The sequence below is a fragment of the Trichosurus vulpecula genome, chromosome 8 (assembly GCF_011100635.1).
Source record: "Trichosurus vulpecula isolate mTriVul1 chromosome 8, mTriVul1.pri, whole genome shotgun sequence".
Taxonomy (NCBI): Eukaryota; Metazoa; Chordata; class Mammalia; order Diprotodontia; family Phalangeridae; genus Trichosurus; species Trichosurus vulpecula.
Window position 1 is genome coordinate 177,212,640 of NC_050580.1, and position 12,510 is coordinate 177,225,149.

The 12,510-nt window shown below is 39.1% G+C and overlaps 1 protein-coding gene across 1 annotated transcript in view; it reads right to left on the bottom strand.

Moving 5' to 3' along the window:
- The window catches only part of RNF212B (ring finger protein 212B), a 53,227-nt gene extending 42,851 nt beyond the window's left edge, over positions 1–10,376 (bottom strand). The window contains exon 1 of the mRNA XM_036734152.1: positions 10,277–10,376. Coding sequence (XP_036590047.1) covers positions 10,277–10,376 — 100 coding nt within the window. The remainder of the gene's footprint in view (positions 1–10,276) is intronic.
- Between the last annotated feature and the right edge of the window lie 2,134 nt (positions 10,377–12,510).

The window sequence follows — 12,510 nt, forward strand, 5'->3', positions numbered from 1 at the left end:
GTCAAGAGTTCTGAGATCATGTGAGGCAGAGAAGACCATTGTATCCCAAAAGCTACTGCCAGCTTCCTAAGCTACTTCTGTGAGTAACTGAACTAATATCCTTTCCCGCTGCAGTAGGAGACAGAAAAGTTTCGATGAAATAACTTTCAATCTTCCTCTTTGGTAAGCACAAAGGCATAACAAAAAGTTGAGGAGATCCAGGCTAAGGGTGGAAAAGATAGTTTTGAGGTTAAGTGAAAGACAGGACCATGTATTATGTTCTCAGCTACTTCACGTTTCTTGATATTACCATGCTTTTCCTAACCTAATCAAACTGTGTTGCTTCATTATATGTTTGTTCAAATTTGACTATCTGCTTAGTACTCAAGAAGGGCCTATCATTGCTTGAAATAAAGAAAAGAGGGGAATATCATTTTAAAAGAAAACGTGGTCCCTACAGAGTTTTCCAGACCACATGGAGAACTCTCCCTGAAGGGACTAAGGATCTGGGGTAAACTGTCAGTCACCTCACTCTCAGATGGGAAACCAATCCATCTGCTTGGTGCTTGAAAACTCATTATGGATACTGGGGGAGCTGGAGCACTAGCCCTCTCCCCCTCTTTTTCCAAGGTTCTCTCTACTTTACCACTCCCACAAGGCAAACCTGATGCTGTAGCATTCCTCTAGATCCCTGCAACAACATAAGGCATTCCAACTTTACTCCAGGGATCCCTGAAACACATAAGCAATCTAAATGGAAGGACGCCAAAACTCTCCAATGGGTCCCTGCCACTATGAAGGCAATCCTAATAGAATTCTAAAACTACCTAATGATAAGAGAAGCAGGACCATTTTGAGCCTGAAGAAAATAGGATCAGGTAAGCCCCAAATAAGTGAGGCTCCCAAAAGGGATTAGTCATTTAGGGTTGATTACTTGTAGGTCTCAGGGTAGTAGGCAAACCTATCCATAGGGTCCTGCAGCCCATATGGATCTCACAATAAGGAAGGTAGTCCAAGTCTGTTTAAAAGAAGGAGGAAAAATATAAACATTTATCAACTAGGTACCACCATTTTAGGATGCAAAGTCTATCCTTTTCATATTAGCCACAATATCAATACTCATAAAGGATTCAGTAATAGAGCAGGAATCAGTACTTAAACACTTAACTATACAAAAGTCTTCTCAAAAGGAACTGGTTTGACTTTTAAAGGAAACCTGCCAGAAAAAAAAAGCACCTAAAACGAAGACCAAAAAAAGTGACAATTTTTCTCTAGTGATCTTGAAACTAGGAAATTTGATAATGAAGATAACAGATGAAGAATCTCTCTAGTGGGTTCCCCTAAATCCAAAGGATTCGATATTTATCCTAGATAAGTCCCCATATGTAATATAGAGAGATGGCCATCTGACATAAAATGGTTGGCCCATGTGCGGCATGAATAGATAAATATCTGACCTGGTCCATTCCATCTCCAAGGGAGACTTTGGCTTCTATTTTTGTGAAGAGTAGGAGGCGAGCTACTGCTATATCATTAGCAGCCTAGCGGAAGACAGACTAGCAGGATCCAGGATTTCTATGCCTGAAAGATCTCTTCTTCACTCTACCATCTCCAAGAAGTGTACTGAAATATAGCTATTAATGACATGTCAGGTATTTGTTTTCTAGGGGTGCAATGTTCTTTAAAGGACTGAGAATAACAGCCATGTTTCTTGGTCACTCTAAAAGGGAAGGTAACAGGTAGTTTACTTGCGGCTAGCTTAGCTCTCTCCTACCAAATGTTGGTTGCATACACAAAACAATCTCAGACATGGAGGAAAAACATTTATTCCAGCAAACAATAGACAGAAATCAAGAAAGTTTAATAATTTAAGGTAGAGGATAGGCTATATAAGAGTAAAGGAACTCCAACTAAAGAATGAAATAAAATCTCAGTTCTACCAAGATGAAAATATCATCAGGCAAATGGACTTTTAGTAGTTTCTGGGAGTCCAGGTATGAGAATCAAGTAATATGTTGGAGGGGCCAGGTTCCCCACATGTCTGTGGCTCCAAAGAGATCTCTTATCCTCTATTCAAAAGCTGATGCTTTGCCTTTTTCATCCATCCCTCTTAAACTCTGCTTATCTCTCTCCTCAATCTCTCCATACTTAATGCAAGCATCACGGGTACAGAGGTCTCTCAGCCAACAAAAAGTTGTATGTCTCTCCACATACAAAGCCTGCCAGTGTCACAGGGCTATCCTTCAGGAACCAGCCCAAGCCAGCTGGTGGCGAAGATGTTATATATATTTCTAATATTTATTTATCTCAAGGCCTAGTATGCTGATGATTTGAGGAGGAAAATGGCTAGGTAAATATGGCCTTCTCCTCTCACCAGGAGTCTTAGAAAGTCCTACACCTGATGAAGCTGTACAGACAGAGGGTGAAATAACAAGAATTATGGGTATATGGACTTGCGGTTCTCTTTTTCATTTCATTGCATTTCCATTGAGAGACTTCCTGGTTGCCAAGCAAGCAATGGGGAGCAGAAAGTCACTGCAATTAGACTGAGGCTTTCTGCTTGCCACATGAGCACAGTTGACCTTGGGACTGGGGATTAGTAGGCAGCTCTCTCTCCAGAGATTTGGACCAGCAGAAGAGAAGCCAAATATATGATCAGCGTTCCCCAAATCCATGGAACACAGAGTTCTATACAGCAAAGCTCAGTACATCAGAAGTGAATGCTGAGTAGCAGAGGCTGGCAACTATTGAAAATCCTATCATCTGGTAAAATGGCAAGGCAGATAACTCTCTTCCACTAAGCTTCCTGTGATTTGCTTTGATACAGTCTGAGACCTAGAAGTAAGGTCCCAGATAAATATCCCTGTCCACTTATTCCCTTTCTATAACCTGCAGATGTCAGAGGAGTTTCAGGAGAAGGTTGAAGGCAAACGGATAAGTGCAAGAGTTAAGTGTAGGACCACTTAACATTTTTTCTTTTATTTTCCCTATGTCCAATAACTATGTGGCCACAGTATGCTGAATGCCTTCATACTACAAACGTGGGAGGTCACTGGACTCAAAGGGAGGACTGATTCTAGATGCAGAGTGGAGGTTCTAGATTCTTTCCTCCTCTGAATATTTCTGAATAATATTCCATATTATCCCCTAGCTAGATGCTGAACCTAGACAATGCTACTGTTTGAAGTCATGTGGCTTGATGGAGGTTGGGGGAAGGGAAAAAGAGTTTAGGTATTTGCAGGCTGAATACCTTCTGATGACTTTTGGGAAGCTTTATACCATATGCACCAAAGAGGTACTAAGGAATTATTAGAAAAGTATTAGAAAATAAATATAAAAGCATGGCAAAGTTCTATAAGAACACTGTTCAGGGTGATAAAAATCAGATTAAGCTGAAGCTGACAAAAAATGGACAAAAGGGGTTTCTTTAAAATTGCTATATTGTGGAACAAAGAAAAGTCAGAGGACGAACAGGATCGCAGCCCAGGGAGGATAGAACATTTATTGAAAATGAATAATGGAGAAAAGGCAAAGATGGTCAATTATTCTTTTGCTTCCATTTCTTCTGCCAGGGAGAATAATCCTTGAAATGGAAAGAACGGACTAGATGTGGCTAATAAAGAGATGATACCCAAGAAAAATGAAGAGACAGTAGAAGAGTACCTCACTGACCTCAATGAGCTCAAATTACCTGGCCCAAATTAACTATAGCCTCAGGTACTAAATGACCCAGCAGATATGATTACTGGATCATTGCCAGTGATCTTTGAAAGATCACAAAAAACGGAAGACGTAGAGAAGGATGGAAAAAGAGCAAATGTTCAGATTTCCAAAAGAAGGTAGAGCCTGATAAGCCAGTGAACTTGACTGATTCTTGGCAAAATTCTGAACACATTAAGGAATGATTAGTGAACATCTTAAAAAGGAATGGTGATCACATAGAGCCAGCATGGCTTCATCAAAAACAGGTCATTTCAAGCTAACCTAATTTTTTTTGGTAGAGTTTCTAAGCTGGTTAATTAGAGGAATGCTGTAGACCAGGGGTGGGAACCTATAGCCTCAAGGCCACATATAGCCCTCTACATCCTCAAGTGAAGCCCTTTGATTGAATCCAAAGGATTTGTTCTATGAAGTTTAGATTCAGGCTGCAGGTTCCCCACTCTTGCTATAGACAAACAAATAAAATCTTTGGACCTCTGATCTCATTGGATCTTTGATCTCATTGATGTGGATGTCCTCTCCAGCAATAAAAATTGGGACTCATGCCCATATCCATGGCAACTAGGCAGCACAGTGGAAAGAGGGCCAGGCCTAGAGTCAACAAGGCCTCAGTTCAAATCTGACCTCTGATATTTACTAGCTGTATGACCCTAGGCAAGTCATTTAACCCTGTTTACTTCAGTTTCCTCACCTGTAAAAAAAAATTAGCTGGAGAAGGAAATGGCAAACCAGTGCAGTATCTTTGCCAAGAAAATCCCAAATGGGGTCACGAAGAGTCAGACATGACTGGACAACAACATGTCTGTCCATTCTGTGTGACTTTTGTCCACATTCTCCCATAAGTTCATCACAGGGGTTCACCCAGTGTGCTAGGGGACCCTCCTCATTTTCTCTTTACATTACCAGCATGCTAGTGGAACATATGGACCTGCTAGTAATTATCCTTCACTCTCATGATTTGACCAACATCTTTTTTTGATAAAAAATTTCCCAATGATATCTTTTATTCCAGTTTTTCTTTTACTTGCTATATATTGTAGATTGCTGAAGACTGCTCAAGATACTTTGATACTACCCTCTGAATTATACTCAGCATTATCAGGTAAAGAAGAAACGTATGCTTATCAAAGGTGTTCACTTTTGATATGCTCATTAAAGGTGTTCACCAATGTCATGAAAAAGGTTCTGCTGGGGCAGCTAGGTGGCGCAGTGAGTAGAGCACTGGCCCTGGAGTCAGGAGGACCTGAGTTCAAATGCGACCTCAGACACTTGACGCATGTACTAGCTGTGTGACCTTGGGGAAGTCACTTAACCCCAATTGCCCTGCCAAAAACAAACAAACAAACAAAAAAGGTTCTGTTAGAGTCCAAGTTGAAGAGAGATTCCCCGTAGGATGATGAGGTCCTCTAGATGTCATTGTTTGTCGATGACATAATGCTGGTTGCATCAAGCTCTAGAACACTGTAGAGCCTACTACATGAGATCTCTAACCATTCAAAGGAATTTGGTCAGAAAATTGTGAAGTTCCTTTAATGGTCCCCAGCTTTCCTCAGTAACTAAGGCTGATATTTTAATACCAATATTCTATGAGTATTCTTGCATGGCTGCAAATCATGGAAGACTATAATTTTCAAAGAATTTAAAATGAATTGTAGATATAGACTATATTTTAAGAAAGTATTTGATAAAATCTCATGCTATTTTTATGTAAAATATGTAGAGATGGGGGAAGGAGCATAGTTTCAGGCTTGTCCAGGGTCACAAGATACTTAGTGTCTAAGGGCAGATTTGAACTCAGGTCTTCCTGACTATAGGCCTAGTGTTCTATCCACTGAGCCACTAACCACCTCTACTTACACAATAGTATAAACTAAGTGGATTTGGTACTGATAGGAAGGACATTTTCAATATAGAGCTTCAAGGATCTGTGCTTTGTCTGGCACTGTTTAACATTTTCATTAATAAAAACATTTTTAAACATGTAAACATTTTTTAAAAATGTAAACATTAGGAAAACCATCAACATAATTAATCATATTAAAAACCAAAATGTCCCAAACCACATGTAATAACAAAGTTACTTGCAGCTACTGTGGAGGTATAAGGCCAATAACATCAGCACACAAGAGGGCTGTTAGCACAGGTTCTTTGATCTGCTTTTCTAGGAAAGCAACTTTAAGGGGTTAACAATCTTACTTTAATTAAACATACATATGTCATTCACTTAGTTCAGGAGAAAAAGTCAGCACCCTGAACTTCAGATCAAATACAAATTGAAATTACAAATAGAAAATAACACAAATCAACAGACAGGCTTCTAATTGTCTGACCACAGCAATACATACACAGTTACCAGAGAGAGAAGCACCAACATGTGAGTTTTCAAAGCCCAGAGCCTCATCTGGCCAAATCGCACAAACACTCTTCCAATGAGAGAGCCCCCAAAGCAAAATGCTAACCTCGGAGTATATATACACTTCTTCAGGGTCAGAGGGCTTCATAACCATGTGACTCAAACTCATGTGACTTAGGCTTTCTTGTGACTTAAGCAGGTCATCAAAGACTCTTGATTCAATCAAAGACTCTTGATTCAAACAAAGGCAAGACTCACTCAAAGGCACTCAAGCACTCCAAAAGTAAAAACAGCAAAAAGTCTCACTTTCATCATACCACATGATCATCATAACAGACGCTGCCAAAGCCTCTGACAAAGCACAGCACTCTTTTATGCTAAAAACTCTACAAACTATAGGCATAGAGAGACCTCTATGCCATCATATGAAACAGAAATACATTAGAACCTTTGCAAATAAATATAGGACTGAAACAAGGATATCCATTCTCCCCACTAGTATTTAACACCATCTTGGAAATGCTAGCAACATCAATAATACAAGAGAAAGAAATTAAAGGCATAAAGATAGAGCAAGAGGAAATAAAACTATCTCTATTTGCTGGTGATATGATGGTATACTTGGAAAATCCTAGGGAAGGAGCAAAGGTACTGACACAATGATTTCAGCAAAGTTATAAAATAAACTGTCAAAAAAAATAGCATTTCTATATAATAATTATAAAACATAAGATGCAATAGTATAAAAAGAAATCCCTATAGAAATACTATAAATGCACAACATATCAGGGGACTGACCTACCAAAGCACACAAACGATTTATATAGACTCAATTACAAAGTGCTCTTTAAGGAAATAAAGAGCAACTTAAATAACTGGAGGAATATTCAGTGCTCCTGGCTGAGCCATGCTAAAGTAATAAAAATGACCATACTAGCAAAAGTAATTTACACTTCAAGTATCTGACCAATCAAATTGCCAAGGGGATACTTTATAGAACTGAACCAGAAAAAAATAATAACAAAATTAATTTGGAAAAATAAAAGATGCAGAATATTAAGGGAAACTATGAAAAGAAAATGAGAAAACTGGAAATCAGTCAGCAGAAATTAGGTTTACACCAATATCTTCTGTCATATTCCATAAGACATTCCAAACATAACCTAAATATTAAATATCATAATATAAAAAATTAGAAGAAAATCAGATCATATACCTCCCAGATATGAGTAGGGGATATACTTGCCATATATTGCCATGCAGGCAATTGCAAAAGATAAAACAGATAATTTTGATTACGTGAAACCGAAAAGCTTCTGTACAGACAAAATCACCTAGGATAAGAAAAGTGGTGAAACGGGAACAATCTTTGTCTCAAATTTCTCTGATAAGAGTTTGGCATCCAGGATATATAAATAATTAATAAATATATGTAAGACTAATAGCTAAGCTCTCAAAAGAATTTCAAAGTATTCACAACCACATGAAATCACTCCAAATCACTAATCACTCTTCAAATCACTAATAATAAGAGAAATGCAAATCAAAACGACTCTGAGATTTCACCTCACACCTTGAAAATTGGCAAAAAAAAAAAAAATAACAAAAAAATTCCAATAGTCAATATTAGAGGGGGTGTGGAATGATAGGCACACTAATACATTGTTGGTGGAGTTGTGAAATAGTATAACCTTTTTGGAAAGTCATTTGGAATTATACATATGAAGTGACTAAAATGTCCATGCCCTTTGAACCAGAGAGTCCAGTACTGGACTTACAACCCAAAGAGGCCATTGACAAGAAAATCCCTATATACACCAAAATATTTATATCAGCACTTCTTGTGATATCAAAGAATTGGAAACAAAGTAGATGACGATCAATTGTGACATGATTAAACAAACTGTGATACATAAATGCAATGGATTATTACTGTGCTGTAAGAAATGTACTGTTAAACTATACACAGTTAAAATGTACTGTAAACAGTACACAATAACTACAACAATATAACTGGAAAAAGCAAACATACACAAAAAAAAAATCAAAAGTTAATGTGACAAAATTATAAAGATCAAGCAGGATTCAAATGAAGAAGACACCCCCAATTCACCCCATTGTGGAGGTAAGAGACACACAGGTGTTAAGCACTGTATGTTTTCAATTTTTTTTTCAATGTATCCATAAGTTGCACTGATTTCTTTTCCTCTTTAAAAATACTATTTGTTTTATGGGGTAGGGAGAAAGGAGAGAGACACACACACAAGAAAGGGAGGAGGAGGGATACCTGGGATACCTATGATGAGGTAAGAAACAGAAGACATCAATAAAAAAAAAAAACTTCTTTTAAAAAGATAAACAAAAATAAAGTGCCCAGGCCTCCAAATAGATGCTCAAAAATAAGCTGTCTTCCCAAACTGTGGCACTCAGTGTGACTTTAGGGCGATTACTCTACCTCTTTGCAGCTGCCTCTTCCTTAAAAGCAAAGAAAATGGACAATTAGGGGTTGGCAAACTATAGCCCAAGAGCCAAATCTGGCCCATTGCCTGTTCTTAAATGGCCCCATGTGCTAAGGATGGAAAGCTTTCCTTTCAGCCATATAAAGCAGGCAGGAAGCCAGATATGCATAGTTTGCTAACCTCTGAAATCAAATATAAAACCCTCTGTTTAGCATTTAAAGCTCTTCAAAACCTGGTCCCTTCCTACTTTTTCTGCCTTCTTAGTCTGCTAAGTGGCACAATGGCTACAGCATGGGACTTGGAATTAGGAAGATCTGAATTCAAATTCTGACTCAGACACTTACTAGCTGTGTGACCCTAAGCAAGTTACTTAACCTCTCTGTGCCTCAGTTTCCTCATCTGTAAAGTGGGCATAAAAATAGCACCTACAGGGTTGTTGTGAGAATCAGATAACATGTGTAAAGTGCTGCATATACCTTAAAGTACTCTATAAATGCTATTTTTAGCTATTTTTTATTTTTAACACATTATTCCCCTCTACTACAGTCCAGCCATACTGGACTACTTCCTGTTCCAAACATAGTTATCTCCTGTCTCCTTGACTTTGCAAGGAATGTACTGCCCTCTCACTTCTACTTCTTGGAATTCTTGTTACCCTTGAAGACTCAGCTCAAGTGCTGAAAGCTTAAGTCTTACACGAGAGAGAAAGAGAGAGAGAGAGAAAGACAAAGAGAGAGACAGACAGACAGACACACACCCCACCCCATGCATTTGCTGTTCTCCTTTCCTAAACTTCCTTGTATTAATTTTGTATATAATCTGTATATTCTTAATATATGTGTGTATGTGTGTGTGTGTGTGTGTGTGTTGCTGCCACCATTGGAATGTAAGCTTCATGAGGTATGTTTTACTTTTATCTTCATAGCCACATTGCTTAACATAATGCTTGGCACACAGTAGGTGATTAATAAATCCTTATCAGCTGATTGATTTAGACCATGGACTCTTGACTTTTTGGGACCCAAAGCTTAGCACAATACCTGACACAGAGTGGGCGCTTAATAAATGTTAATTGATTGACTGATGGACTATAGACTCCTTTGGCAATCTAACGAAGCCAATGAACCACTTCTAACAATGTTTGAAAATGCGCAAAATAAAATACACAGGATCACAAAGGAAACCAGTTATGTTAAAAAAAAAAGTTATCAAAATATCTTAAAAAACAAGTTGATGGATGCCAGATTAAGAACTCCTGATTTAAAAGTTCCCTTTTTATTCCTCATTTGAATTATTAATTTTGTGTCATAGAAAATTTGTTCTTGAGAATTTGGTGTCCATCTATAGAATTCTAGTCCCTGACATTCTACATATCCTTTCTCTAAACTCTTTGAAATCTACTCTTCCAAATCTACAAGCATGCCATATCAAGCCCACATTTCCTGTCTCTCTATCATCAACTACTCAAGAGGATCCTTCCCAAGTTTTCTGTTACTTCTACATAAGCAGTTCTTGTTTATAGGTCAAAATTGGGTCCAGAATAGCTCTCCCTTTTCTGGCTTCCTCAACCTTCTGAATTTCTTAATATCAGTAGCTTTTCTACAATATTGAGTTTTCTTTTTAAGGATCCATCATGAGTGCCAACCTAAATGGTTAAGATCTACAGTCTCACAGATGGACTTTTTTTAGTACACCTGAAGCTAATTGTTCTCTGCTCTTAAGTGAAAATATTACTGCCTGAATCAAAAACATGTCAATTACTCACCTTTAGTCACACATTTTTTACAGAAAATATGGCCACAGCTGGTTACAAAGAAATGAGTGCCATCTTTTCGGAAGCATTGATTGCAGTGAAACCAATCCATCCTGGAATACAAGTTCAGAAAATACATCAAAAATTAAAAGTCTGATTGTACAGAACACTGTGGTAGATGATAGAGAAAATACAAATTTTAGAAAATGCAAGGTCCCTTACCTTAAGGAACTTACAGTTTAATAGGGAGATAAAACACCAGTATAGGTTGCATTATACACAGTATCACCTAAGCATATTAGAAAATTATAAAAGAAAGCCCTGTGTGATGTTTGAAGAAGAAGCTCATTATATACAGGATAAGGAAAACCTTCCTGGAAGAGATGGCTTCAAAGCTGAGATTTACATAATATGTAACAAACAGGCAAACAGAAAGAGGGCTTCTAGGTATAGCAAATAGCCTTAGTGCGAGGTCACCAACAGCTCAACCTGTTTAGGGAAAAGAGAGTTGTATAGTTTGTTTGAGATGTAGATTGCATAGTACAAAATAAATGTGAAGTTGCAAAGGCAGAGAAGCTGAGTTCTGGACAATCTTTAAACATCTGAGAAAAAGTGAGAACATCCAACGTGCTAGGGCCTGATCTATACAGGCAGAGCCATCACTAGGGTTGATTCAAACGCCTAACAATTTTTACCCAATTTCCAGCACAAAGGCATGGGCAGGTCATCGATGATAATCAGCTAAGTACTGATTCACGACTAGTTATTGGCAGTAAAGAACTGACCAAAAGCACAAAGTACTTAATATATTTTGTATGCATTTTATGCGGCACTGTAGCTAAATGCAAAACACATCAGATTTGGAGTTAAAGATCTTATGTAAAGTCTCAGGTATATCACCTGAAAAGGCATCCTATCTCAAGCTCTCTTGTGAGACCTTGGGCAAGTCACATTTAAAAAGGAAAAAATGGGATTATACAGCCCTTTCCCGTAATATCACTAAAGTTTTCCCCGCCTGTTTCCCCATCTGTAGAATGGATGAGTTGGACCATTTAATGAATGATCTGGAAAGGTCCCCTTCATCTCTCATGCCTGTGTTGGTTAAGTGTCAAATCCTTACTGGGAAATAGGGAACAAAACAGAATAGGGTGGGTCTTTCCCTCACCCACCCCCACAACGATATTGGCAGAACTTAAAAAGTAAATTATAAGAAACCTCTCAGAAAATGAACAAAAATACAACTTTTTTTTGGTAAGGCGGTTTGGCTTCTCACGAAAACGAACGTCCTAAATCAAAGGGGTTGGTCCTGCTGCGGGGGCAGCTGCCTTAAGTGCCCATTAGCACAAAACCAAGGCAGGCTTCGGGGGTTTGAGCTCCAGGTGGGCCCGGGGGAGACTTCAGAAAACAACCTAATGTTCTGAGAGGCCCGTTTTCTAAGGTGGGGCATCTTTGGCAGCATCCACTGGGGGCCTGGGGACAACTGCTCCCGCCCCCCACCTGAAGGATCTGGTTTGTGAGGCGATGGAGGCCGCCCTTGTTCCTCAATGGGCACCGGCAACCACCCCGAGGCCGGAAAAGGCGGGAAAAGCCAGGCGTCCGAGCCACAGGTGCAAGAGTCTGTCGGGTCTTCGAAGGAGATAAGGGGCAGAGAGAAGGAAGAGGAAGTGAAAAGTGAAAGCCCAATGCGCATGTGCACAAAGGGGAGGGGCAGGGAGCCCCCTTGGCTCCGCCCCCTTGTCCTCCCCTCCAATAAAGTGCTGGGCCACCTCCCTCCCTCCGTCCCGCCCCGCTGGCGATGACGTCATCCCAGGGCTTCAAAGGTGCTGAGCATCTTTTCTGATCTCAGTCCGCAGGAACCCCCGATTGAGGCCATTTTAATCCTCGCAGTTCGGTGCAGAAGTGTGCTGGAACCACCTCGAACCTGCTTGATTGTTAAATTTTTCAGTGTGAGCGTTTACACCTGGGAAATCTACAAACAATACAAATCAGAGCTTGATTTATTGTTTTGTTCATTGTCTCTATTTAAGAAAGTAATAGAGAAAATGGTAAATTTTAAAGTGTAGCCTGCGGTTTTGGAGAGCTAGTTGTTAAACATTTACCAGCAGACCTCTTATAGGGTGACAAATAGAGAGTCATGCAAGTGTTACAATAGGAAATGGTCTCTGGAAATCACCCAGCCCTTATTTTAGAGATGAAGGAACAAGTTCTTGTCTGTGAGGTTACTCAGAAAACTGAGACTAGAACCC